Source organism: Pelmatolapia mariae, linkage group LG23 (assembly GCF_036321145.2).
Source record: "Pelmatolapia mariae isolate MD_Pm_ZW linkage group LG23, Pm_UMD_F_2, whole genome shotgun sequence".
Classification (NCBI taxonomy): domain Eukaryota; kingdom Metazoa; phylum Chordata; class Actinopteri; order Cichliformes; family Cichlidae; genus Pelmatolapia; species Pelmatolapia mariae.
In genome coordinates, this window is record NC_086246.1 from 16,576,468 (window position 1) to 16,604,112 (window position 27,645).

A 27,645-nucleotide genomic window follows, 5' to 3' on the forward strand; every position below is an offset into this window, starting at 1 on the left:
AGCTTTGATGTGGTGAAGTCAGCAGAAAAGGACAACTGTTGTGTCTGACCAAATTTCCCAGCACAGTGGGGGGTGCATGGGGGTGGTGGACTTACCCTTTTGGCTAAAGGTGCAATAATGTCCCTCCCCTCCCCTACATATACTGCCTTTATTCTGTCATGTGATCAGATATATATAATCCCTTAAATAAATAATAAATAATGGTTTCCGCTGTCATGGCTATAATTTTTCCTGCATACAATACTCAGAAGGCAGAGGCCTTGAAACACAGACCAGATTTAATCAGAATCAGAATCAGAAAGACTTTATTTATCCCCAAGGGGCAATTAACATACAACAGAGGTAGATAGAAGATAAGGACAATAAGAACAGGCAATAAGAGTGAGATAATAAATACACAGAATATCCACTATATACAGTTTTAAAATTACACAGTTTTAAAATTAATGACTCTCTGTACCTATTATGCGCCCCCTACCCCTGAGTTTGAGGGGCTGTGCAACTTTTTGTGTTCCCCTGTCCCTGACACTGATCTAAGCGTGTGTGATTCGTGTTGTTTCGCTTGCTGGAAAAAAATCCCCTGAGTGTTGTCAGGCAGGTGTGAAGCGGTGTATCGTGCCGCCGTGGGTCATTATCCTCTTTCATCTCAATAGAGGTCGTGATGTGACGGCAGCACGAGAAGCTGCGGCCTGAGATGAGTGGAGGACAAGCGTGTGCGCGAGCACGTCGAAACACGTGCACTTTTCTCTCTCCGCGCCAGGCTGACGGTCACAATGAAGATAAAACAGGAGCCCAGACAGTGCCTTCAAAGTAAAAGCACCAGTGGCTGTAAAATTCATTGTATACCAATATTGCTAACTACATCTCATTCCTACTCAACTCTTACCACAGCGTGAACACCTGAGTTGCTATAGTTACCAGACATTTGAACCATAAACTACTAAAATTCAGTAGTGATGATTTGTATGGATACGTGCTATAGAGTCAAAACAAGTCTTAAAGTGCGTAGGTTGACAGTATAGGCCTACATTTTATTAGTGGCACATGACTAGCACAGGGTTGGACCATGTTTTGTCTTTAGAACTGCCTTATTGTTCATGAATCAAATCTCCAGTCTCCAAATCTCAAATGTGCCCGATTGAGTTGATACTTGGTGACTGCGGGGGTCATTTGAGTGCAGTGAACTCATTGGTCTCTTTTAGACCATTCTCTGTAAACCCTAGAGAGGGTTGCGGAAAATCCCACCAGATCAGCAGTTTTTTAAAATATCATACCAAGCATGCAAATACCAACAACCCTGTCATGTTCAAAGTCACCTTTCTCAGTTTGAGCTTCAGGAGGTCATCTTTGCAAAGTGAAAATTGCAGAAAATGTTGTTAATTATGGCAATATTTTCAATAAAATGCATGGCTATTCCTGGTTTGGTGATGCTAGCCTTAGACAGGAGTCAAAATTAACTGAAAATGAAAGTAATTATTAGAGGCATGTGAAATGATCCAAACATTGATAGTATTGATACCAATGCTGGTACTAGTATTGGATCGATACTAGCGTGATAGGATCGATACTTTGTTTCTATCCTCTCAGTTCAGTATGAAGCGCACTGAATTGTGTTAAAATAATAATTTTTTTGTTGGAACAGCCATCTTTTATTTATAGCCTATAGCACATTTAAATAACAGAGCTGACCCAAAGTCCTTCAGGGACAAGCGCATTTTAATTCCAGCTCTTCAAAAAACTACATTTCAAAATACAAAAAAGCTGAAAGTTGTGTTTTATTGTTATAACTAATTATCGTGGAAAATAATCATCTCATAAATCATGACACACTGCTCTCCCCTACGTAAGCTGCCTTTATAAGTTAAAACTATGGGTATCGGTATTGATATCTGGAATACCGGCCTTGTATTGAACTGGTAACTAATTATAGAGCTAGAAAAAAAGCTTGTATCATGAAGACAGAAAATAGGCCTAATAATGTTGTTTCACTCAAAAACAACAACAAAACTCAAAGGCTTTGTGCCTTTATTCTGAAATCTTTAATTTTTTTTATATGACAGCACACTACCACTTTCTGCTGTCTGGCAGAAGTGAGATAAAAGGGTGTCTTCCACTTGGGCCTATGGTTTTAGCTTGATTTTTTATATATATAGTTCGGGTGAAAAAAAATCAAAATAAATAAACAAATAAAAATAAAAACCATCCATTAATTTTATTTTGAAAGTCTCGACCAGAAGCTTTTATATATAGCCCGTATCCCTCTGTAATTTGAGAGAAGGGGGGACGGCAGGGGGGAGGGCAGGACAATAAAAAAACCTTGGCGATCAGTCGGAGGTGTGAGAATGAGACCCAGCAGGGCAGGAAAAGACGCTCACACGTGGAGGAGCAAACCGAGCGCTTAAACAAGTAGCCTACCCAACTAACTGCTGTCTGTTTCGGGGGGAATGAAGGATAAGGAAATGCTACTGGGAGAGCCGTATAGGTGAGGAGACTAGGCAGTGTAAATGAGCGCTTTTTGTTATATTTTGTGACTGAGAAAGTAAGACCAGAGAGGGGGGGAAAGTGGGCACCCGGTGAGTGAAGATTATGGAAAACCTCTGGAGGAGGAGGACGCAGGCGGTGAGATGGAAGTGGAACTCGCTGCTGCTCTGTTTATTCACCGGTGAGTTTCTGTTTTAATCGTTTAAAACACTTTCATCTCCCAGTCACCTTTAAGGTGGCTGTAGTGGCTCTTCCAGCCGTACAAATAAGCCGCTGGACAAGCGCAATGAAACGTTTGGAAAGGAAGGAAATTGTGTTTAATATATAAGCACATTTGGGGGGAGGATTTTTTGTGTGTTTTGTTTTTGTTTTTTTGTAGAGATTTTCAAAATCCGAGAACAGTCAGGACCTGAAAGCTGCTAGAAACTTTTCATCTTGAGTTAAAGTGAGCCTTACAGGGCTGCTATGGTTGGGGGCAGGGGAGAGGACTGGCTGGAGGGGTTGGTGTATGTATTTGAGAGAAGGAACAAGAAAGAAAAGGGGTGGGGGGGTGAAGGACATGGTCCCATTGTCTCCCAGCGTGTGGAGAGACAGGAGCCAGGACCTCAAGAGGGACCACCCAGACTGAGCACACCAGAGGTCTGCAAAAAAACCAAAAATGGGACCTCCTATTGATTTGACATGGAAGTATTTGATTCAGGGAGGTAGTGTGTAATTAAAAGGATGTGTCACCACTGCAAAGACAGCATCTATTAAACTAAGATAAATAAATAAATAAAGGCTTAACTGATTTGGAAATCCACACTTTCGCTCCACACGCCCCTGCCACCCCACCCTGCCCAATTTTCATATTACGTTTTTTATGACATACCTCCATCTGTAGTAATGTAACGCCATCCCTCTCTCATCTACTTTCTCTGCCTCCGTTTGAACCCATGTGTGGAAATATGTGCGCATATTCCCCTTGGGCAAACACAGTCTGAGTGTGAGTGATTGCTGAGAGAAAGCAGAGCCGGGTGTACACACATGCTTGTTTTTTCTTCCTTTCTTTTCCTTTTTTTTCTCTGCAGCGTCCTTCATCTGAATCGCGTCCCCGGCGCGCTCTTGGTTGTGAAAGGCTCCCGACCTTCTGCGCGAAAAAGCTGCAAATATCGCAGAGAGCCTTCGGGATGAAAAGGGCTGGTGTCGTGGCAGCAGGTTGAGACGAGTATACAGAGAGGCACAGCTGTGTGCACAATGCTTTTTAGCTGAGCCCTGGGGTGGGGAGATGGGTGGGGGGTTAATAAAGCACATTAGTCAAACACACACACTAAAAGAGATCCTGCCAGTGTCACTCACTCAAATAGGTGTTAAATTCTCGTTGTGGATCATGAATTGCGTCAGCGCAGAAGGAGAAAAGCTCTGAAACCATCTTAATTTGATCCATCATGCATACACAAGCACTTGTACTGTATCTTATTCTAATGGTCTCCCACTCAAGGGGTAATTAATTCAGCTGGTGGATTGCTGAGGCTCACGATCATGTGCTAATTTGAGAGCCACAGTCATGAGTGCTCTTAAGAGCTTGGGGAGGGGGAAAAAAAGGGTGACTGGACCTCCCATCCAAGAGGCTTCCTCAGTTCTAAAAACAAAAAAGGTGGAGAGACCTGCGTATTTAAACCCTAGTGGAGGTTGTCCCCTTTGGACACCCACTATTGATCATCACATCACAAGACTGCCATGAGCTGGATGACTGAGAACCTAAACAGCTCTTGAGGACTCTTAAAGTTTGCCTGAACTCCAGCAGTGTGGCTTTTCTCAAAGCTGAGGGGCTCGTAGGAAATAGGTACTTAAGGGAATAGCTAAAAAAATAATTTTAGAGGTTGAGACATCTTCGGTCAACTCCCCAAAACACTGGAGTCTAGGCTGCCTATAATAAGACCAATCTTTATGCTTCATTTGTACCAAATGCATTTTTCTAGCAATTTGCAGTCTCTGAGTCAGAGCCTGATGGTCCGCAGAGATTTCAGTTTTCTTCTTGATTTTTCATCAGTTTTGGTAAAGGCTCGGTTTTATCTCCCGGAGCCTGAATACAGTGGAAAAACAACTGAGGTGGGAAAAAAAAGGTTTGCAAGTGAATTAAGTGTGTAAAAGATCTACTTTTATCCAGTTGAAGTCATGGCAGCCTTGACAGAAGGAGCTGCTATGCTAGGGGCGTGCTATTATTACTGATAAACTGCATTGTTTGGTGTTTATTCTCAAATCTCTTGTTCAAGTGCAGAGCCAGTTCTGCATGAGTTCCTTTTAAAAACCATCCCTTATTTGATCACTTCTGAGAACTGAGCCTTGTGTCCCTAGTGGTTGCCTAGTGCCGCATTGCCTGGGTGTTGCATACCTGTACACAGGCTACACAATAGAACACAGCATTAGAAGAAGTTTGTGTAATTTTGGTGGGAAGAAACCGAGAGCAGACTGAATATGGATCTGTGAAATCAGCTGTGAGCTCTCAAACACAAACTCACAACAGCGGTTTCATCTTTTTTTTTTAATGTTGCACAATATAGGTGATTAATACAAAATATTGCCTCACACAGTTTTGGGACAACAACTTTGTGGCAGTGCCGGTTCCAGATTAGGCACCAGATTACACCCAGAGTCAGTGGAAAAGAGGCGATGGTGTCCACCGTGTCCAAAACCCTCGCCAAGATTTAATGCCAGATACTCTCCATGACGCAGCTCTTCCCATTTATCCAGGCTTGGGACTGGTGATGTACCAAAAAGGATTGCCTGTATTTAAACAGTTGTAAATGACTTGTTGCCTTATAATATGTCAAACATAGCTGTCATGAAGGATATCAAGTCATTTTAAGCTAGGCAAAAGATTCTTGTCATCAGGTAGAAGCTGCAGAAAGCACTGGATTGATTTTAATGTAGGTACAGTAACGCAGCGTCATAAAAACACTTACAAAATAGGTCATTTCTTTATTTCACATATAGTTTATTAACCAGTGGCTAGGTTATATTCAAGCCCATGGAATAAACTTTAAAAACCTTAACCTTAAGACAGGGAAGGTTCTGGTATCCTAACACGATCTAAATTTAATATTACCGGTACGTCATCATATGAAAAGTGTTATGTTTTTTTGCTGTGTCACAGATTTGTCTGTCATCCTACATCAGCCTACAGTGTTTGATTCAGCCGGTGGGACACGTGGGCTGTTTTGCCACCTCGGTCCAGCCTGCGTGTGGGAAAATAAACCGTGCACATGTAGTTTTCAACGGTGAAACCCTGAACAGCACGTGGCCTTCCTGTTTTATGCCATCAGGAGGTTCTTCTTTCATAGGCAATTGTGACATTTTTCTTTGTAATTGAAGACTGAATTAAAATGTTTTTTGTCCCCGCTGGCTGATATTAAGAAACATTATTGTGATGGAGGCAAGCAGGGATGGCTGAGTGCACTGAAACAAAACCCTAATGTGTGTTTCTCTTTTTCTTTTTCCCTGAATGCTCCGCAGGTGCATTTAACGCAGGCAGTGCCTTTAAATCTGTCTTGAAATATAAATAGAAGCTGCCAGTTGGAGGTTGTGTGCTTAGGGGTTAGTTCATAAAAGGTTTCATTATAGTGTTGAAGTTTTTTTTTTTTCTCTTTTTCATGATGGGAAAGGATCAAAAAGTGTTGGCAAGACCTGAATGAAGAAGTTTTTGAAGTGTACACTGGCAGCTTAACACCTTAACACTTTTTATTTCCACTATTTCATCGAAGGGACTATCTCTCAGGCTTCACCTTTTTGTCCACTCGCACTTCTTTGGCTCCACAAACCTATAAAATCCTGCATTTGCAGTCTGTAATCAGTGTGTGGTTGCTTTTGTGTGTGTTACAGGTGGCAGCGAGGCCCAGTGTGAGGGCTGCGTAGAGTACTGCTGCGATGGGTCGCCGCCTTTCTGCTGTTCCTACTACGCCTATGTGGGAGACGTCCTCTCGTAAGTAGAGGTGGGGGATTAATCCAAATATCGATAGTATCAATACCAACGCTACTAATGGTATTGGTACTGGATCGATACTAGCGCAGCAGGATCGATACTTTGTGCTTACTTGGTATTGGATCGATACCACAATTTACAGTATCGAGTCACCCCACATACACCGGAAGCAATACAGAGATATCAAAGACAGTGTTTTTGTTGGAGTTCCCTCAAGTTTTAAGGTCCTGATTTCTGTAAAGGCAAAAATATCTAGCAGTGGTGTTAAGACTGCCATCACCCTTTCCCTTTTTTGTGTCTAAATATAGCTGATAACAAAATGCAGGTGTAGCCGCTGGCAAATCTGTTTGTCAGACACTTTCATCAGGATAAATTAAGGACTGACTCAAGGTCCCAGTGTAGCTGTCCGGCCTTTAACAGCCTTGGTTGCCAGGAAGCCGCAATTATCTCCCATCAGTTCACGGTCACATTACATGTATTGTGTCGGATCCTACTGGAAATAAGAGAACGCATTATCCGATGTCTGTGTTTACTGTTTTGTTGTTTTAGTTTTTCTTTTCTTTTTCTACCACCATTAAACTAAGAGTGGAAGGAAGAGCTTGACGTGCTTAGGTAGTTTGGTGCTAAAAGCGTAAAAAGGAGGTCAATGATCTGCTCAGAGTCAGTAAATGCTGGCTAAGAAAGCCCTCAGGATTTGAATCTCTGACTGGAATCTACACCTCCTTCTCAGCCTGCGTTTAAAGTGTGGAGGTTATTTAAAGGAGAGAGAACTCATTCAGGTCGGAGCTATTCAGAAGACATTCAGTCGATCTGCACAGCACAGCTGCTTTAGCGCATACAAGGGGACCTGGGGGCTTTTCCTATATTTTTATGGCCGGTTTTAAATCATGTCACTGCATGTGCAAATAGTCCCTGCAAGTCAAGGGCTCGGGCTTCAGACTGGTCTAAAAAAGATAATAATAATTGGCAGTTTTAAAAAAATATTTGGCTCCATGTGATGTCAGTGAGAGCAGATATCCCTAATATGGTCAGCCCAGTTCAGATCTTTTGTTTATGAGGGGCAGCCGATCAGAAGTACATTGGCTTAAAGTGAGGGTTTAACATGTCCCCTTTAGCTCTGCAATAGACTGGTGGCCTGCTCAGGCTGCACCCAAGCTCTCATTAGGCTCCAGCCCCCCTACAACCCTTAAGACAATGGAGGATGGATGTAGGTCTCCTTTAACATATCTTTCAGACCTTTAAAGTCTTAGCATGCCTTTTGTCCTGTCTTTCTCCCCTCACCTCCAACTCGTCACGACAGATGGCTGTCCATCCCAGTGCCTAGCTCTGTTGCAGGTTCCTGTTAAAATTGAGTTTTTCTTTCCTGCTGTCACCAAGTGCTTGCACACAGGGGGTCGTCTGATTTTTTTTTTTTTTTTTTTGTGGTTATTCTAGTTTTTTTTATCTTCCAAGATAAAGCGCCTTGAGGCAACTGTTGTTCTTATTTGGTGCTATATAAATAAAACTGAATTGAAATTGAATTGATGGTAATTGTAAAAAAGTAACTGTATCCTTAATTTTTTTTTTCCTCCATCTTATGTGTATATTTGTACTAATTCTATCTGATAACCTTTTAAGGCTTGATTATATTCAGAATTTGCAAAGCAGCCTTGGCTGACATGTTGACTCATGCTGACCACGAAGATGTAACAAACCTGTCAGCGATGAGTCCTTTTTCTATTTTCCAGTGCCAGTTCACAAGATCTTCCGCAGTCACATGGTCACAGGCACACGCATATCACACACAGCTGAGTTACATCAGACGCTGCAGTTTATCTCCATGGCAGCACCTTAGAAATATTGGGTAGCATGTCTATTGGAGACAGCTGCCTCCTTTCTCACGTGTGTGTGTGTGTGTGTGTGTGTGTGTGTGTGTGTGTGTGTGTGTGTGTGTGTGTGTGTGTGTGTGTGTGTGTGTGTGTGTGTGTATTTTTTCCAGGGGCACTGCCATCTCTGGTATTGTATTTGGTGTGGTGTTTTTGATGGGGGCCGTGGCAGCCTTATTCCTGTGCGTGTGCATGTGCATGAAGAATGGGCGTGGTGCACGGGTCGGCGTGTTCAGCACCTCCTATAACATCAGCACTGTGACCCAGGGCTATCCAGGTGGGACAATATACACAACCACACAACTTGATGTGTCCTATACCATTATTACTACATTATTTTTATATATATATATATATATATATATATATATATATATATATATATATATATATATATATATATATATATATAAAAATTTTTAAATACATCAAGTTAATTGGATTTTAACTGCATACAAGGGGCAAGAGAATTAGATATTTACCCTTTAAGACAGAAAGATTTATCAATAGGTCAATATTGTCATCTATCATCATTTTCATCAAATAGCAAAAAGTAAAGGAGAGAGGAGAAACACCTTTCAACTATGTCACAAGTGTTGCCCTCAGGCATGCTCTCCACCAGAGGGCAATATTTGTGTATACCGGGAAAACAAACAGGCATTTGCTTAGGTAAATTTCAATTTGTGTCTGCACCTTCAGACTTGATATGAAGGATCATAATATTGTTTTATCAACGGAGAAGAAGTCCTCTTCACCAAAGAAGTGAAAACATGAAGGAAAGGGACATGTTATTAAAATGTCATCTTCTTCCTTCTCGCCTAAAGCCGCATCTCCAGAACTGAAATCAGTGCTCTAACACACAGAAACGTGCATAAACATGCTTATTTATTACAGATATTGTCACAATTACTTACCGTCAGCAGATTAGACATGTGACCCTCCCTTCTCTGGACAGCTGACCACGAGCCAGTGTTGTGCCACTGCGGTACAATTTCTGATAGGGGTAATTACTTTGGCAAAACACCAGCTAATAACAGCTAAAAGTGCAAGATTTACTGACAAAAAAGTTTAGGTTATCCTCAACAACTCACTTAGGCATCACTGTCATCTTCACAAGTGAACTTCACTGACTCAGCGACCTGTATTGAGCTCCTTTCACAAAGTTTCAAAGCCTCATCCGGAGTAGATGTGGACGCTTTACACTGGCATATTGACAGCTGAGATAAACAATGGACTGATGGTCCACCCACACAGCACGAGACTCCGGAGCAGATCCAGTCTGAGTCAGGCTGAGGCTTTTGTTGTCTTAGTACACCCAATACAGATGAACAGTGGTCAGACTTTTCGAGGTGTCTCTGGGGTAAAACCGTAAAAAAGTGCAAAATATTTAATTGATCGAATCTGTTTTGAAGTCATTGCTAAGTGTTGGTATTATTTAAATATGTTATTATATAATTTGTACAAACAGTATTATAAACATGCTGGCTGTCTGTGGCCATTATGGGGATCTAAAGTTAATGTGTTTGTAGTATAGCGGCCACCATAACTAGTGTTATCTGCCTGTATTGGTAGGGATAAGAAAACAGAGCTTAGTTGACTACAAGCTACTGACATCTAGTGGTGAGATTTTACACACTCTAGCATTAAATCATTAAATATTGATATCGGTCTTAAAAATCCTTTATCGATCAGGCTCTACTATTGTTGAACACTGATAGCTGTAACTATTATTTTTTTTAAACTAAAATCATTAATTAATGTTAATGATGGGGTTGGGGTTTCAAGCTAGTTAGTTGTGATCCTATTATGCTACATGTGCTGTAGACAGTGCTGAAAGCATATTGGAGTTGGAGCATTTCTTCTGGACAAACTATGGCCTTTTTTACACCAAAATGGTACCCCTGGTCCCGTTCTGAGTTTGCTCCATATCAGAGCTGGTCCGCTTTTCAGTGTGATTAGCACGCAGCATTTGCACCCAAAATTGGGATATTTCCCATAAGAACAACATTAGGACACATCTTGTGGGCTGCATCTGCCGGTTCTAGATTGGGCACCGGAACAATACTATATGCTGGAGCACATGGGCACTTTTAGTGTTATAACTGTTAAAGGGCAATATTGAACAATAATAAAAGCGGTACAACCAAATTAATCAAACATTTTGAGGATATTTATTAGTTAATGCTGCTCAATTGTTTGTAACAAATCTGTCATATATGAATATATTATTAGTATTAGAACTTTATTTATACTATAGTTTATCAGGAAGCAGTCTAAGTAATTCATTTGGGTCTACATGATGACTTGCGCACAAATGAGGCTGCTACACTGATTTCGGTATGGTGAAACCTTATCTACTGGCCTCAGGCGACACCTGAAAATAAAATTGAAAAAGAAAAATGAAGGGGCATATTATGTTACAAGCTCCACCGGGACCACAAACAAATTTACCATGGCCACTATTTAATCATTATAGACAAATAAGTACTTTTCTTTAAATAGCTTTCATTACCTGCTAGATTCTATGCTTGTTTTTTCTCACTGCTCTCAGAGCTCCACATCTGATACACTCTGTTGAGTGAGAAATGGCAACAATGTTTCCACCTTGTTCTCACAAGGTACATTGTCTGCGCATCATAGTCTGTGTTCTATGACAGCGGTCCCCAACCCCCGGGCCTCGGACCGGTACCGGTCCGTGAGTCGTTTGGTACCGGGCCGCGAGAGTTGAGGCTCATGTGTGAAATGTATGGTTTTCAGGGTTTTTATCAGTTTTCAGCGTTATTTTGTTATCATTAACTCGGTTTTCCTGGGTCTTTTCACGTGTGTTATGAATAAATCTTCCTTTTTTCGGTACCGGTACTAGTTTTATTTTGTTGTATTTATCCGCGACTCCTTAAAGGCCGGTCCGTGAAAATTTTGTCGGGCATAAACCGGTCCGTGGTGCAAAAAAGGTTGGGGACCGCTGTTCTTATGATACTCTCCAGCCTAAGGAATGCTACTCTTTGTTTTGTTTTTGTTTTTTTCCTTCTGGGGCTCATTACTTATTTATCATGTTTCATTCTTCTCTGCGTATCACCTTGATGTTACACTGGCCGAGAGCTCACCGCGCTGCCCTGCAGCTCTGATCATGTTTCATGAATACAGCACAGTGCAATGTCAGTGCATGTACTGTATAATGAACGTACGCTTGTTTCTCCACTGGGTGTGAGGAGTAGTTGCTGCTATTACTTGCTTACTCCAATCCCATAAGTGAGTCACTTTCGATTGATATTCATTTTTTATTTATTTTCCCTATCAGCACTAGTCATTTTAAAATAAAGTCCTTACTCACCACTATGTGACTGTTTGCAAGCTCTAACCTCTTAACCCCTTTTCTGTTACATCTGCAGCTTTGTTGTTCTTGTGAATAATGCAAGTTCCCTCAGTGAAATTGATAGACGGGGTCAACTAAAGTGCCTTTTTACAGTATTTCCATTTCTTCCTTCATTCAGCATGGGCACCAAAGAATGTGGTTTCTCTATGTAACCACTAGAGGGTGCAACTGTCGTGTGAAACCTGCAGTAAAATTGGGGCAGGCATCATGAGCTTCAGTGGGCCTCATTCATATTGAATATGGAAGAAATGTGAAGCCTGCAATTATTACAGAATAACGGAGTTGTTTTTTTTGACCAGCCTGCTTACTGTCAATTTTGTTCTCACACACAGGTCCACCGCCTCCATACACTTACGACTGTGAGATGTACCCTCCATCCCTTCATCCCCCGCCCTACACCCCAACACAGCCTAGGTCAGCTAACTACTCCCCGCCGCCTCCTTACCCTGGATACACCCGAAAGTGAATCCCTGCTGCACTAAACATGCTGCCACGGCCCAGATTCGCAGACACAGAGACGGCTGTGCAAATCCGAACTCCGAAGCAGCGAGCTGGTGTTGCAATTTGGGTGTGACCACCAAAAATTTCCACACTGAAACACAAACCTAACTGGCAGGCCAGAGCACTCGGTTCAGCTTTCCTGTATTTCTGCTGCTCTGTAGTTGAGGACGTGGCGGGGAAGTAATCATTTGACAAATGTGGGTCAAGCTGGCCAAAGAGCCTCAACTCATCTGATGATAGACTTAACAGTTAGCAGCCCTGCTGGCCTGCAGCTGGTACTTTTTTGCCCGCTAATAACCGATATCCCTTATCCGTCCCCCACACCTGTGCACATTAAAAGCATTCAAATGATCATTTTGTCAGCACAGAGGGGAGAAAGCTCGTATCACTTGAGGCAAAGAGTCTTTCCTGGACACAGTGTAGACTTACAGAAAGTTATCAAGCCCTCATGGGTTTTTCTTGTTTGTTTGTTTTAAATCTTGAGTTATGTCAGTGTCTGAAGTGTACATTGATGATTAAGTCTGTTTTTAAATGCAGGTCTGGACCTGTCACATAAAGACTTGAATATAATTCATAATAATGCCCGTCTTAATGGCGTGGATGGCTTGTAAGGATTAATGAACTGTTTTGGTTTGGTTTTTTTGCTTTTTGGTTGTTGTTTTTTTATTGTCTTACTTGAAAAAACATGTTATGAACTGTGGTCACACTGAAACAGAAACATGTCTTTCTGTTGTGTTTTATGAAATTGTTGAACTGACACAGTAACAGATTCATGGTGGAATTACAGCTGAAGGCTGATTTAAAGATTTTAATCTAGAGTGACCTCAGCCATAGCACAATGAGGTCGCTTTCCCAGGCTGACTGTGAATGATGGAAAGCATTTAAACCATGTAATAAATATAGTGAGGTAAATAAAGTGCTTTTACTGTTTCCAATAACTGTTGTAAATAAAATGTGTTTAAAGTGTTAACTCCAGCATTCCTTTACACTATGATTAATAATACAACTTGTTTTATTGGGTTTTTTCTGTTTAATATATTTTCCTAATAACAAAAACTCATAACAGGAATACAAATATCATTCACAATATAATCCAGTGATTCATAATAGCAGCATTACAGTTGCTCAATATAGTGAAGTAAGCTAGAAACAAGGCTAACATTAAAATAAACAGAATAATAATAATCATGACTAATACTGGGAGATTTATTTTTCTCAGTTAGAAGAAACGTAATGCTTGGGGACTTTTTTGTTTTGTTTTTTGCTCTAAAATAAAAAAAGGGAACATGCGCGCGCAAGTAAGCTATGTGCGCGTGTAAGCTCAACGAGAGATTTAAACAAACGTGTGCGCGCCGGGAAGATAGCGCGTGAGTGTGTGCGTGTTAATCCCACTCTGCCGTGGTCAGGTGATCCGGCGCTGAGCAGCTGTACAGCCTCGGTATCGCTCACCATCAGACAACGGGAGACACCGGCGCTGAGCAGACTCGTTTTCTCGCCTGACGCAAAGCTTTAGAAAACGGTGCGGTATAACGCTAGCCTGTAGGAGCGTTGTTTTAGCGAAAAGGCATGGGGGACCGAGTAGCTTTACTGCTGCTGGTTTTAGCGGCTTCGGCTCTGGCTGTCGAGGTAAGAGAAAAGCTTCATTTTTTTCCCTATGTGCGAGAATTTGTAGCATTTATCCCCCTCCACCATATTGTTGATGTCGGCTGAGTCAAGCGAGCTAGAGGTAGCTAAAAGGAGACCGGAAGTTGAACTGTTGTTCCTTCAAAGGTAAAGCTTAGACTAGATTTGTTTAATATTTTTTTAAAAAAAGAAGGAATTGAATCTTTGTAGGTAAATGTATTGTGTCTACCGATCCATCAACAACAAGCTGTTATTTCTGTCCTATAAAACTGCTCCTAACACTGTGTGTTTGAATATAAATGCGCAGTTTGTTTTGTGTTGAAGGCTGTAACCGGAAGTGTAATGTAAAAACAATCAAGCTAACTTGAATGCTAAACATGAATTCTTTTGGATTCCTAAATCAGAGTCGACGTTAATATTTAGTACAATTTCGCGTGTCCACTGGGCTATTTCATTACTATGCTTCACTGTCTGTTGTTAACAAGTACAATTTGAAACAAATGATGTATTCACGTAGTTTAATTTAAATACCCTCGCTTTAAGTGTAATTTAATTTCATTTACTGAGTCTTTGTGACAAAGGAGACAAGCTTCGAAACCTTTGACTTAAACCTGTAGCCTATGTGTTTCCCTTTCCCCCTCACTTTGCGTTAAAACTGAGAAACTGCTCGTTTTGCTGTGATTTAAAACGTTACAAACCGGTCAGGTTTGCCAGCGAACCATTTCCAGCCAGTGACACTGCGCAGATGGTTACGGAATCTGTTCCTGTCCAGTGGTCATCTGCGCTAATTCAATCTCGTTATACTAATCACGGTGAATAAACTTAAAAGCGTATTGTCTCATTTTCTATATCCCCGGGGCTAATTTATTGGCAGTGGGTGTGTTTTTTGTTTGTTTGTTTTTTTGTAAGTGTAAGTAAAAACGTTATTCTCTCACGTTAATAATAATAATAATAATAATAAAGGCTTGGGATGACGGGGCTTTAAATACAATAAAAATGTAAAAAGAAAATAGCGAATATGCGAGTTTCTGCGGGAAAACAAAACGCCACAAACGCCCTCCACGTATTAGATGGGCGAGAATAGAGAAGTAAGATGGCGGCGGTGCACTGCAGCATTTATCGAGGGGAAACTGGGAAGCCAACAGGAGCTTTGACTGGCATTGTTGCCTTTCATTGCTCTTTTTTTTAAGCCATATAGGAGAGTTTAACATGCGAGCAGTAACACTGGTTATGTATTATCACGGAGCTCTACATAGTCGCTGCTTATGGATTTTTTTTAAACAGGGTCTTTGCCAGGAACAGCGCTTTGTGACTGTCCACTGCGAAAATGCCTATTTTTACACGCCGTCTACTCAATCCTGTGCTGATGCCTGTCTGATTTCAGACATGTTCAGTGGCCTACGCGTTACAAAAAAAAAAAATCATCATTGTCGTCATCATTGTCTATTATGGCTCTGTCATGACAGAATTACTCATTTCCTTGTCTCAAATAAATAAATAAATCAAAATCCCCTCCCTAACAATGACATTTTCAGTTATTTTAATCGGTAATTGTCATGAGAATAAGAATGTGTTAAAATCTTGCTTTTTATGATTTGCGCTGTGGCTTTGTTGTGAGAGAAATGACACATTCCCTTAGCCACACCACACCACATTGAATGTCCAATTGTGGAAGAGGAGGGATTGTTGGTTTTTAATAATCGGAGCTCTTAAACATGATAAATCGACTAATGGTGCCAGCAAACTGTTAGCCTGGGTCCTTCTATGCATTAAGGATCAGTGTTTGAGGTGAAATTAGGCAGCTGATCTTTGTTGTTTCCTGTAAGCATACGCTGCAATCAGTGGACTTGGAATGGGGAGTTTGGACTTCTTTTTAAGCAAACCCTTGGCTTTGTTGATAATCCAAAGCTGAGGTCAGTCCAGACAATCCCTGGCCTTTGAGTCCTGTGTTTACATCAAAAACAAAGACACGAGCATGAATAGAGCGAATTTACCCAAGATGAGATAAACGAGATAAGACTTGAAAATGAGATGTTATAAGTTTTTTGATCTTGTTATGGCTTGCTTTTTCTCGGCCCTTGATGACTGGGACATACAAACGCTTCTAAACACTTAGCCCGAGGAAGCAGCTTTTCCTGACAGACCCGCCCTGTACACGCTGGCCGCGGTGTGGAGCGTGGGAGTTAGATGCCAGTCTTTGTCTATTTCCAAATCCTTGGGAAATGGCTCTTGGATGGGTGCTGGCAGCCTGTTTGTGTGCACACTGCAGTGTTTCAGCCCGGGGGTGGACCAGCCCTCTCCCTTTATTAGCGAACCTTAATGCCATTATGCCTGTTGGCAGTGCCAGTGCTTCGCTCTCTGGCATGCTCTCTGCTGCTCACACTGCAGTTTGAGGTCTTTGAAGGAGAAATCCACTTGACACTAATGTGTCCTCTCTCGTTTTCCATTTTCTTATTTTCCGCTTTCTTGAGCTCAATTTCACCTGCATCGCATCCACTTCTGTTCCAGTTTGAAGTTGATATTTTGCAGAAGGCCTTTTTGATAGCCCTCACAGAAGGGGGGGTCGTTTTGTGTTTAACCCGGTGTCTCCAGCATATTTGTAGACTGAAAAGCAATTGCAAGTGAGTGAGTTTTAACTCTGAGAAATGTGCGTGATTGTCGACTGTCAAATTGGTCTGGGACTGACACCGAAAAACCTGTTGTAGTTTTTTTTTTTTTTTTTTTTTTTTCTTTGTATGTTAATCTAGAGCTTAAACAATTAGTCCATTAATTGATCAGTCATTCCATGGAAAGCATCAACTACTCGTAATTAATTAAAATCCTCTGTTTACAGCCTGTTTTACAATGAATCGTATTGATTTCTCATAAAGCTGTCATTTGTATACGAACCGGGATTACTTGATTTAATGAATAACCCTTCAAATTAATTACTCAGTACAGATGTGTACTCAAATCAGTGGTTTGGATGTTTTTGGAAACAAATACTTGAGCTCTTAAGTGATACATTGGCTCATTGCTAAGTGTAGTGACCAAAATAATCAGTTTAGATTTTTCAGTTCTTTTTAATTATCAAGAATTATTTAAGTGAACTGCCAAGCAATGAAAATAGTGCTAGGCTGTCAGGCTGTAACTTTTTTCCTGGATATTGTCATATGCCCTTCTTTTATCTGGCTTTAATCCCGCCTCTCCTACCAGCTGTGATAATATTTGGTTATGAAAAATACTGGTGCAAACAGCACATTGTCCATCCTGGTTGTGTCAACAACGACGACGTTGATACCGCAGCACTCCCAGTTAATGCCTCTCCCCTCCCTGTCTGACCAAGAGAAAAGAATTCCTGACCTTTTGTTTCTGTTGTGGTAAACTGGGATGACACCTATCTGCTTGTTGTCTTTTGTAGCTTTGTGTCTGTCTCCACCTAACAAAACCTGAGACAGCTCATAGGGGTTTTTCTTTCCAAGTAATGAGCTGTCCAAAACACCAAACTCTTAAGAAAGGATAGTGTTCATTTCCCATTGTATCAGAAATGGGTGCAGTTCACCAATCACTCCCTCAAAAAATGGTCCTCATTGAATATAAGTGAATAGAGCTAAATGGCCAAGGCAATTACAGCTGAATGTAGACAAAGAAGCCCAGATTTTAGTAAATTAAGATGTGAAAGGAAAGCCAAACATCCCCAAAACACACCAGCACAATAAACCTTTAGATGAGTTGACTCAAAGCTGAAAGTTAGACACGCAAGCTATCAGGTGGCTTGTGGTGCTGTGAAGTACCTAATACTTAAAGAGAAGTCTCTTACTGTGATCAGTTTTGCTGCTAATAAAGAAGACACTGTGAGACACTGTGAAACTGTAAGTTTAAGTATAGGAGCTTCTGTTTAGAAATGGTCTGCCTCAACCTTATTCTAGCGTTTTCCTCTCTAGACTCCCTCCTTTTCAAAGCATGGTAGGAATCCGGTAGTGCAGAGGCCAGTAGCGAGGTCAAAGGCTTGCATTGTGTACTTCAGCCTGCTCTCTGAATGAAATATTGTGGACAACCACAAGAAGGTTCGAATAAATCCATCAAGTATCTGATGGTTGGGCTTCCTTTGAAGTCTGCAAAGTATATCTCTGCAGGTGCATTAGTACTAGAAGTCTCAGGGTTTTTCCATCTAGTTTTAAGTTTAGGATTGAGTCAAGAACCTGCTACACTGACTGTAATGGAGAGTAGTACGAGGCATAAATTGCCAAGTTGTATAGGAGAGCTTTTGTTGGTTTTCTTTTTGGTTAAAGTGCGGTTGTGTTAACCTGACAGTTTTTGATGACTCTGTCACACCACGGCGCCTTCATTTTCAAGACATTGTGTCTCACTAATGCAATTCTGCAAGTCAGTCCTCCAGAAAAAGCCTTCGCCTCGTCTTCCTCCGCCTCTTTGTGTCTGGCTTATAATTAGCTCTAATAGGTCAACATGTACTTTATTCTCAGGTTGTCTTCAGGGAACATTCTTCCTCCTCCCTTTATTTTCCCCCTTCATTTCAGAGTGAATCTCCCACTACACGGCAGCACCATTCATCACTATTCCACTTTTATTTCCATCTGTAAATATCAACGCGCCATGAAGACAAACTCTTCATTTCTCTGCTGCTGAGTAAGCAGCTGTTTGGTACAAAATCTGAATAATAAGCTGAGAAACAAGTCGCCCTGACCTGCACAATCATTCAGCAGCTGCACAGAGTACATCCAGCACAGTAGTAATGCCACATCTGAAAGTGCGTCCCTGCCATTTCCCATCAATGCGTCAAAGCTCCATCACGAGTGCAGCATCTGTTTTAGGGCTGTGCGATATGACAAAAATCTCATATCCCGATATTAAGAAATCTATCGTCGATATAACGATATAAATTGCAAAAATGTAACATTTCCTGTAAATTCTGTGAATCTCGGGCATCTCGACTTGCGTGAAGTGTTTCCAGCTGGGCGTCGTGTACCTGGAGTCGAGTGTTTTAGCTGATGCATGGAACTATACATTTTTAGACATAAGTTGTAACGGCCACTGTTTTCTTTGTAAGTATTTATTACACAGCATGCTGCGGAGAAAAGTCTGTTCTAACGTTTGAGTCTAAGGTTTATTTTTTAGCACCTGGCGGCTCTTTTTTGCTTCTCATCCGTAAATACTCTGCATCTTTCACGTGACTCGTTTTATTTTGAAAAGCCTCAACAGGATCTTGAGCTTTATTGTGAAAGGTTTATGTGGAAAATAAACAAACGGACACGCCGTGGTTTTACCGTCGTTGTTGCTAACGAAAACGCATAAAAAACAAGCGCTTGTCCGTCCGTAGTGTGGTTATATTAAATATAAGAGAAAGAGAGAACTTTAAGAAATTAATATAGCCACTACAGTGACCATCAAAATGATGAAAAAATATTGCCATAAACAGTTTATTTTGCGACACCACGAAACAAACGATAGCGTAAAATGAAACGATAGACGTTTTTCTATCGTCATCCGATATATATCGTTATATCGAACAGCCCTAATCTGTTTGGCTGTGATTTGTTGTATGGAACTGGCTTTCCACTTAGATATGACCTGCAGTGTGATGATCTGACCAATGACAATCAAATTTTAATCATGTTTTTTTTTTTTTTTTTTTTTTAACCACACAAATGCAACCTTATCAGAGCAGGATGGATGACTCTGCATGATAACTGAGTGTATAGTTTCACAGTGGTGTAACACATGGTGCTGCAGTCATTATGTTACTATATATGAATCCCTTCATCATCATCATCACGACTATCATGACTCAGACAGGACTCAATGTGTTTGACTTAATTCAACAGGCTGCCTTGCTTGGAGGTTTGTAATGAACCAGAGAGGATCTTCTAAGCTAACCTCAATACTCTGAGGTGACGGAGGTCCAGCTCCCATTTTTGTGCTGGCGAGGTTTGACATTTGCTAAGGGGTCTTGACATATATACGGCAGCTCTATAAACTCAGGTTCATTAAACTAGAGTGCCAGTTTAATAGTACTTGTCTTTTCTACCCCACTATGAAGGATGGTGGGATAGAAAACATCTGTCGCCAGAGACATCTTAAAAGCGATAATTCTGCAAAAGGAAGGTAGGTGGTGGAATAAAACCTTTGAAGCAGTTTTTGTGGTCTTGGTGACGATTTAAAAGTTAATTTAGACAATGCTTCAAAAAACTGTTCAGTTATGTGCCTGGAGCCTTAGCAAGAAGCCTGCTGAGAAGTGAGACTTGCTTTGCTAGGACCAGGTTTGATTTGCAAGAAAGTCTTTGTAAGGTTCTCGCTGCCTCTCTGCTTGCTGTCCTGTTTTCTTATTTGCCGACCATCCAAAAACATGCTGCACCATCACAAATTTGACACATGGTTACATTTCAACTTAAAAAGTAAATGTTCTTTAATCGTGAACTTGCAGGGCACAGTCCAGAAACGGCATTATGCTTGTGATTCTAATAGTTTTCTCCTTGCTGATGCTAACTAGCAGACGTGTGCCAGATGCTGTTGACAAAAAAGGTCAGAAAGCTTTCGAACGCACAAATTAACAATCAAAAATTCAGGTTGCAGTGATTAAATATGTCCTTTAATAATTGTGGATTAAAGATTTGATTTTTGGCCTATGAACTGAATTTTAAATCATAATAAAATATGCGTGCATCTTATTTCAGCTCCTGACAAGGTATACACAAGCAAACTTTAAACGGCAGAGGCTGAATCTTTAAAAGTAACCGTTCAAATGTTTCCCAGAGCCACAGTGCGGCTGGAGATGGAGTTTCCATCATTCTCTTATGCAGCTTTTTTTTTTTTTTCTTCTCATTAAGTGAATGTAGACTAAGAAAGTGCTTTGCCTCAGTGTCTGATTACTGCAGAGGTTGTGGGCTTTTTCTAAGATAGGTGAATCTTCTAGGGAAAGTTCCTTCCTAATGAAAGGGGGGGGGGGGGTTGTTTTGTTTTTGTTTTTTTTTGTTTTTGGTTTCACCATCTCTGTCGATGCATAAAAAGCCACAAGGGTCCTTGTTTTTAAAGCTTATATTTCATCACTTACAGAAATGATCTCATCCTCTCCTGTCTCGCTTCCCCCTTCGTCGTCTTGGGTGTTCATGGTTGCCATAGCAGTACAGCCTTCCCCCAGGTGCCTGGTATAATTAGGCTTTTCCGTGTTATTCCCGCTGTTCTTCTTACCCGCGTCTAGATTTTCATCACAAGAATTTGTCACTTTTGCTTTTATTCTGAAAAACCCGTGCTTTCCATGTGTTACTGTGTTACTGGTGTGCTTGTACATGGAATGGGATGGAGATGCACAGATCAGAGGGTTTATGAATCTAGTACCTCTTCAAGTCAGGCGGCACGCCATCAATTGTAGATGACAAGTGCTCTCGGAGTCCAACTGTGAAATTGGAACACTTGTTTCAAATGCCAAGCTTCTGTGTGTGTGTGTGTGTGTGTGTGTGTGTGTGTGTGTGTGTGTGTCAGTCAGCATGATTTCTGCTGTGTGCAAGCACAGCGGAGATTTGCACCAAAGAGCGAACGGGAATTCTTGACGGCGTTGTGCTATTTCTGGATCCCTTTCCTGTTTGGACTCCATGATAGAAGCGGGCTTCCTGCATTTGTGCAGTAAACCGGACCGATGCAGAACAAGCCATGTGTGTTTGTGTGTTTTTGCGTGGATGGTGGGAAACCACTCATTAGAAAATCCCAATTGTTTGAAATGACAATGACAAACCCCGAGCTGCTTTCATATCCATTTGAGATTTTAGAAACAGAATTTGCCCACCTTGCTAAGCTGGTCAGTTTGTTGTCCTCTGCATGTAATGCAGTTAAGGTTAAAGCAGGAAAATAAGAACACTGCATAATACTAAAATCTACATTGGAAATACTGGTGTGGTGCTTTAGCATGTTTGTCCCCCCCTTCATTTACCTCCTGTCGAGAGATCACCAAGACCCCAGGCTCCTCACTAGAACAAATAAGACATTTTTTTTTGGCTGTGATGTCTATTTTTTTTTTTTTTTTTTTTTTTTTTGTCTCCCATCAATTTTGTGCCAGCTAAATATGCAAACATGATGTTAAGAGCTAAAAGAGACAGATAATTTGTTTCCCCAGGTACAAATCGGGGTATTTAAAAAAACAAACAAACAAAACCTCAAAACAAAACGACAATCAAATAATCAAACACTAAATGAGTATTGACATCAGTCAGCTGAATTATTTTAAGCAGTGTCCTCTGAAGTTGATGCTAATGAATACATTACGAAATGTTTTTTCAATGGGTGGCACAGTCGTAGCGGCTTTGTCTGCATTGTCGTCTCACAGCAGGAAGGTCCTGGTTCAAATCCTGGCTCTACCCTGGCCTTGGCATTTCTATGTGGTGTTTGCTTGTCCTCTAAGTGCTACCAGCGTCCTCCCACAGTCCAAAGACATACATGTTAAGTTGATCCATAAATCTAAATTGGCTGTAGGTAGTTCAAGTCCTGAAAGTGTGTACATTGACTCTTTTTGGTTAAAAGTGCACAAGTTTTAGTGTAATGTTCTTTGAGACTAAAAAACCCCAGCAATATTTAAATGCCCGTCTGTTTCCATGCCCATCAGTTATAATTGGAAATTCTGTTTTTCCTTTGGTCCATTTGTGACCACAGGGCTTTAACTGGCTAAGTGTTGTGGGTTGGTTGGTTTTGTAACTCTGGCCACTGACAAAAAAGCTGACATGGTGATAAAAGTCAATAACATTCAGAAATGTTTGCCCACATAATTAAACATTTTAATTACAAGAAGCTGTTTTAAAAAAAAAAAAAAAAAAAAAATTTCCCACCGCAGTCCTGCAAAGAAGCGTTTGACAGAAATATTTAGTGTATTTGTGCATATTTCTGTTGAAGCAAAAGCGGTTTTGGTAATCTCTGATCTAAGTTTATAAATTAATCACCGTGTTTGTGTGTCTGTGGGCATCAGCGATCAGAGGTCCATCTGTTTATGTTGGCATGTCGCTGCAAAGTGACTCCCGCCTGAGTCCCGTTGAGGTCAGGGCCAGTTTACCAGGCCGGTACAATGGCTTAACGTTTAACACACACAAACGCATGCACACGCAGTGATGTGCAAGTTACACATCAACCAACCCACTTCCTTTCAAAGCTAAGTAACCAGATGATGAAATTCCTGCTCCCCGGCGACTTGGATAATGGTGTTGCCTCAGGTTGCCGCAGCCAGAGGGAGGTTATAACAAGCCGTCCCCGGGGTTGAGACCAGCCTCTGTGTCCATGGTGATTATAACTAAGGAAACCAAAAGTCCTTCCATCACCTCTAGACAAATTAAATGGGCAGAAGTCAGATGTGTGTTTCTTGCACACTTCTTAATCAGATTTTAAACAGATTTGTCTGAGATGCTAATTCCAGGGGAACCCCCCCGAGACAGAGCTTAATCGCACTGAATATGAATGAAGATAATTCTTCAAACAAACTTAAATTCTCCTCTCAGACTATATGCAAACTTTTTAAGATGAGGACTGTGGGATAAGCCGCGAGTAAGAAAAAAAAAAATAGATGGCACGCACATGAAGAGAACATATCAAGAACACCAGTTAGGGTGTCGTTGTGAAGGTCATCGACACAGACAGACGCGCTTAAAAGGAATAAGCCTTCAGTCTTGATCCGAGGAAACATTTGATTGTGTCAGTTTGTTCTTTAAGCAGAAATCAGTAAGGAAATCTGTATTTATCCCATACTGATGCACATCTATTGATTTTTAAGCAATTCCTGAATGGACATGATGCATTGTTGTTGAGGTGCTCGGGTTTCATTAAAACCTGATTTAGCTCCATATGCCCCACCTGAAGCTATTGGAGGATGAGCTAAGCAATCATCCTACTCCCAGATTTTTTTTTTCCTGTTATATATTTAGATCAGAGCTTCTGTCCTGAATAACCTAAAAATGTTTGATGACAATGATCTTTATTTAGTTTTTAGATCTACTCTGTAATTGAATTTCTGGTTGACAGGGAGGGTGAGGGGAGGGGAAGCAGACCTGACTGCCCTGTAATTAGTGAAACACTATCCACTAGATGTGCTTCCCAAACATCAGGCACTGGTAATGTTATATACACACCAGTATGATGGGATGCCATTCTACACACACTTTTGGGCAGGTCAGAGGTGATCTGGGGGTTTGGGTAACATCAGGGCCGGCTCGTCGGGCCGATGCAGACTCGCACATACTGCAGCACTTCCGTTACCTCGCCGGTCTTATTTAATTCAGCCATTGCAAGTAAACGAAATCCCACAGCAATGCATCTTGTAAACAAGCCACAGACAGCCGGGCTTCTGCTCGATTCCACCGCAGCTGATTGATTAATGACTAGAAGGAAAGCATCTAAGTTTGCAGTGTATCACACGGCATCTAATCTGAATCTCAAATGCTGAAAGCTTCTGAGGTTAACGCAGCAAAGTCATTATTTGCATTGTGTTAAGCTGCTATCTCTCGTGTATCTAAGTAATTGTTAGGCATCTCTAAACACTCACCACTCAGCTGACGTTATCATTTGTCTGTGGAACATTATGTACCAGCTTGGACAATAATGCCTTGTTTTGTTTGCTGCTAGCCTGGACATATAAAACCAAAGATGCCTGTAAAAGATGCGTCCCAGAGTGTGTGTGTGGCTCCTGCAACACATTGTGCACTCCAGGGAGTCTCCCCCTGGAGGGAGAGCTGATCTAAGACACCCTCCCTCTTATTCCCCCCCTCCTCCTTCCACCAGCCCCACCACCACCTTCACCCAACTCCCCGTGGCAGGCCTGGGCCACACAGATAAGACTGCACAATTAATAGCGCTTCAGGACCAGCGCCCATGGGGGACACTTCAAAGATTACGTTTGTGTGTGTCTTTTGGTGCGCTGGAATACATTAAACTATTTCCGTGCTTCTCTGCGAGTGAGCCGCGTGCGTGAGAAAATGGATTTATTTGCATTTCGTATACATGTGATGTAATATTTCTTTCTCTGACACCAAGGGGGTAATAAACTTGTCCCTGCTTTTCTCTGCTATTAATGCAGATAATCACATCAGTGAATGCAGCAGTCACAGGCGGCTCTGAGACGGGAACGGTTAGGCAGTTTACCATAAAGTGGAAGAAGAGTTATGTCTTTATGACTCCCACGTGTGGAGTGGCGTGCAGTGGTATAGATCGCTGGGCATGTTCGGTCCTCTGAGAGTCGAGGAGCAGATAGTAGAGTTTACCCCAAATTTGTGTTTTTTCAAGGTTGAACGAATTATTTCAAAAATACTTTCTTTTTTTTTCTTTTTTTAAAGGTTTAAAAAAACAAAACATTTTTGACAGCATTTATGGTAAATTTGTTGTAGAAAATATTCAGGAGATTTTGGGACATTTTCAAGACTGAATGGTATTTTAAAATAAGCCTTATTACCATTTTCTAATTTATTTATTTTTTTAAAGACTCTGAGTAGCCCTTTGGGAAGTGAATACACTTATATATTACCTATACAATAAAGCATAAATGTGTTTTCTTATTTTACAGATATCAGCATTTCCCTGTTAATTAAAAATGTCTGTTATGTTTTAATGAATAAAACTCCAATAAATAACCAGGGGCTTTTACCCAGATGTCTATCACATAATTTAAAAACTGTGCCTTTTGTAGGGAAGTAGCGTTATTTTCAAATAAAGTTTAACACTGGATCTTTTTAAAATTCAGATGTTTTACACTCATCATCCAACTATATTATTTTATGTTACAATAAATCATCACATATTGATCATTTCAGACAGAATGAGGAAGGAAAATGCTGGAATAAGGCAGGGTTATGATGCAGATATTTACAGCATTTTTTTTTTTTTTTTTTTTACAAGGATACAACAATTAGATAAAGAATGATTCAAAAAGCTTTTAAAGTATCACTGACATCTGGAAAGGTATATTCACTGGAGTAAAGAGCAGAATGTAATCTCTGACTGTTTGAGACACGTGATGAGATGTGTGGAGCCAAGATGATAATGAGGAATAAAACTGACAACGGCTGCTCCAAGGTTTAACATATTGTGCATTTAAGCCCCCTTTCCATTAGTACCTACTCAGATCAACTTGGCACGGTTTTGAGGGTTTTCCATTAGGTCTCAGTACCTGGTACCAGGTACTAAAATAGTACCTGCTCGGCCGGGGTTCCAAGCAATCCAATCAGGTACTAAAATGTGACATTGTCGGACTGCATGCTACCGATTGGCTGATCAGTGGCGTCACTTGATGAGTCATGAGAGCGTCTCGTTCAGGAAAAGCAAAACTGCCATTTTTGTAACCCGACAACGAGGGAAATGGCTACAAAAAACAACGTCTTGGTCCCAGCAGGTTTCCTCGATGTCCACCTTTGTTGCAGCGTTCATGTTGCATGCTAATTACGCGACGGGATGCTCGGCAGCGTTGCTGTGATGACAACCATGAACATCCTGGTCGTCCTGGATTGTAATGGAAAACCAGTCGAGTCGAGTTGGTACTAGTGGAAAAGGGGCTTTAGAGATGCTCTTCTGCAGACCTTGGTTGTAACTGTTCCCTTCCCATCGACACCTGTCTAGCCATTCTTCATTTTCTGTGGGTGAAGAGGCCTTGGATATTTTCTCTCTTTTAGGGTCATTCTCTGTAAACCTTAGAGATGGATGTGCATGAAAATCTCAGCAGATCAGCATTGTATGAAGTACTCAGACAACCAAGGCACATTCAAAATGACTTAAATCACCTTCCTTCCCCATTCTAATGCTCAGTTTGAACTTGAGCGAGTCATCTTAACCATGTCTACATACCTAAAGGCATCGAGTTTCTGTCATGTGACTGGCTATTAAGATATTTGTGTTAATGAGTAGTTGAACAGCTGCAGCTATTGTAGTGGTCAGTATAGACAGGGGTGCACATAAGTGGTCTGCAGGTGCGCATTCGCTGTCAAAATAAAAGACGCGCTCCAGATAAGAAGTTGCAACGCGCGTTTGCGTACATAAGATTTTCTGGAGGAGGACAGACATTTGTTTAGAACTCTTAAAGATGTCGAAGAAGCAAGCTCCTTTAAGCAATTACTTTGGTGTTCCTCCACCTCCAAAGAAATGTCAGAGTCCGAACCGCAAAAGAAGCGCGTATTCTCAGAAAAGTGGTTGCAGGAGGTGAGCTGGCTTCAAACAAATGATGAACACACAGAGATGTGGTGCAGAATATGCCGTGAAAATCCCACTCTAGCAGACTAAAACAGTGCCTTTTGTATACGCGAACGCGCGTTGCAACTTGTTATATGGTGCACGGGGAAAAATAAATAATTTTTTTTTTTAAAAAGTAATGAAAAGCAGGTTTTCTGTTGATTTATAAAATGACTCATCAGTAATTAGTTTTAGCACTAATCTAACTACTGATCTTTAAATCAAAAGTGTGTGTGAACCAAAAAAAAGACCACAACCAAATCAATTATCCCTTAATGCAGAACATTTGACAGTCACATGACGACGATGAGGATAAAGCAAAGATCACATTGCATGAGTCTAAGATTTGTCAGATGTGATGGAAATGCATCCATCTGTGATTTTTACATCATAGCGTGACAGAAATGTGGGCCGGTTCATGTGAAGCGCCGCACTGATCTTGTCACTCTCATCAGAACCCTCCGTGGGGTAGCACACCACTCTAGAAAATTGCAGCAGGAAATAATCTCACTTTAATCGCCAAACTAATATAAACTTGTATGTTATTGCATTACATTATTAGATGTGGATTTCTTTCTACTGGAGGGTTAACAATGTCCTTTTTATACTTAGATTATCATGGTGCTGTGCTTTTTAGGGCTCGATAATGAGCTGTAACAACC

General features: G+C 41.0%; 2 protein-coding genes across 3 annotated transcripts in view; both read left to right on the forward strand.

Annotated features, from left to right (window-relative positions):
• Positions 1–2,342: 2,342 nt before the first annotated feature.
• Positions 2,343–12,761, forward strand: cyyr1 (cysteine/tyrosine-rich 1). The gene is made up of 4 exons (XM_063467303.1): positions 2,343–2,662; positions 6,343–6,442; positions 8,421–8,584; positions 12,013–12,761. Exons 1-4 carry the CDS (start codon positions 2,587–2,589, stop codon positions 12,144–12,146), a joined length of 474 nt encoding a protein of 157 aa, XP_063323373.1. The 5' UTR covers positions 2,343–2,586; the 3' UTR covers positions 12,147–12,761.
• Positions 12,762–13,592: 831 nt separating this feature from the next.
• appa (amyloid beta (A4) precursor protein a) overlaps positions 13,593–27,645 on the forward strand; it is a 35,644-nt gene continuing 21,591 nt past the window's right edge. Inside the window, exon 1 of one of the 2 annotated variants that reach the window (XM_063467879.1) lies at positions 13,593–13,807. In XM_063467879.1, coding sequence (XP_063323949.1) covers positions 13,748–13,807 — 60 coding nt within the window. In that variant the 5' untranslated portion in view covers positions 13,593–13,747. The remainder of the gene's footprint in view (positions 13,808–27,645) is intronic. The other variant, XM_063467880.1, reaches the window with a different exon arrangement.

Coding starts and splice junctions, on each gene's coding strand:
- cyyr1 (XM_063467303.1), top strand. CDS start 2,587: ATGGAAAACCTCTGGAGGAGGAGGACGCAGGCGGTGAGATGGAAGTGG. Junction 2,663..6,342: donor GCTGCTCTGTTTATTCACCG/GTGAGTTTCTGT, acceptor TGTGTGTTACAG/GTGGCAGCGAGGCCCAGTGT. Junction 8,585..12,012: donor TGTGACCCAGGGCTATCCAG/GTGGGACAATAT, acceptor TCTCACACACAG/GTCCACCGCCTCCATACACT.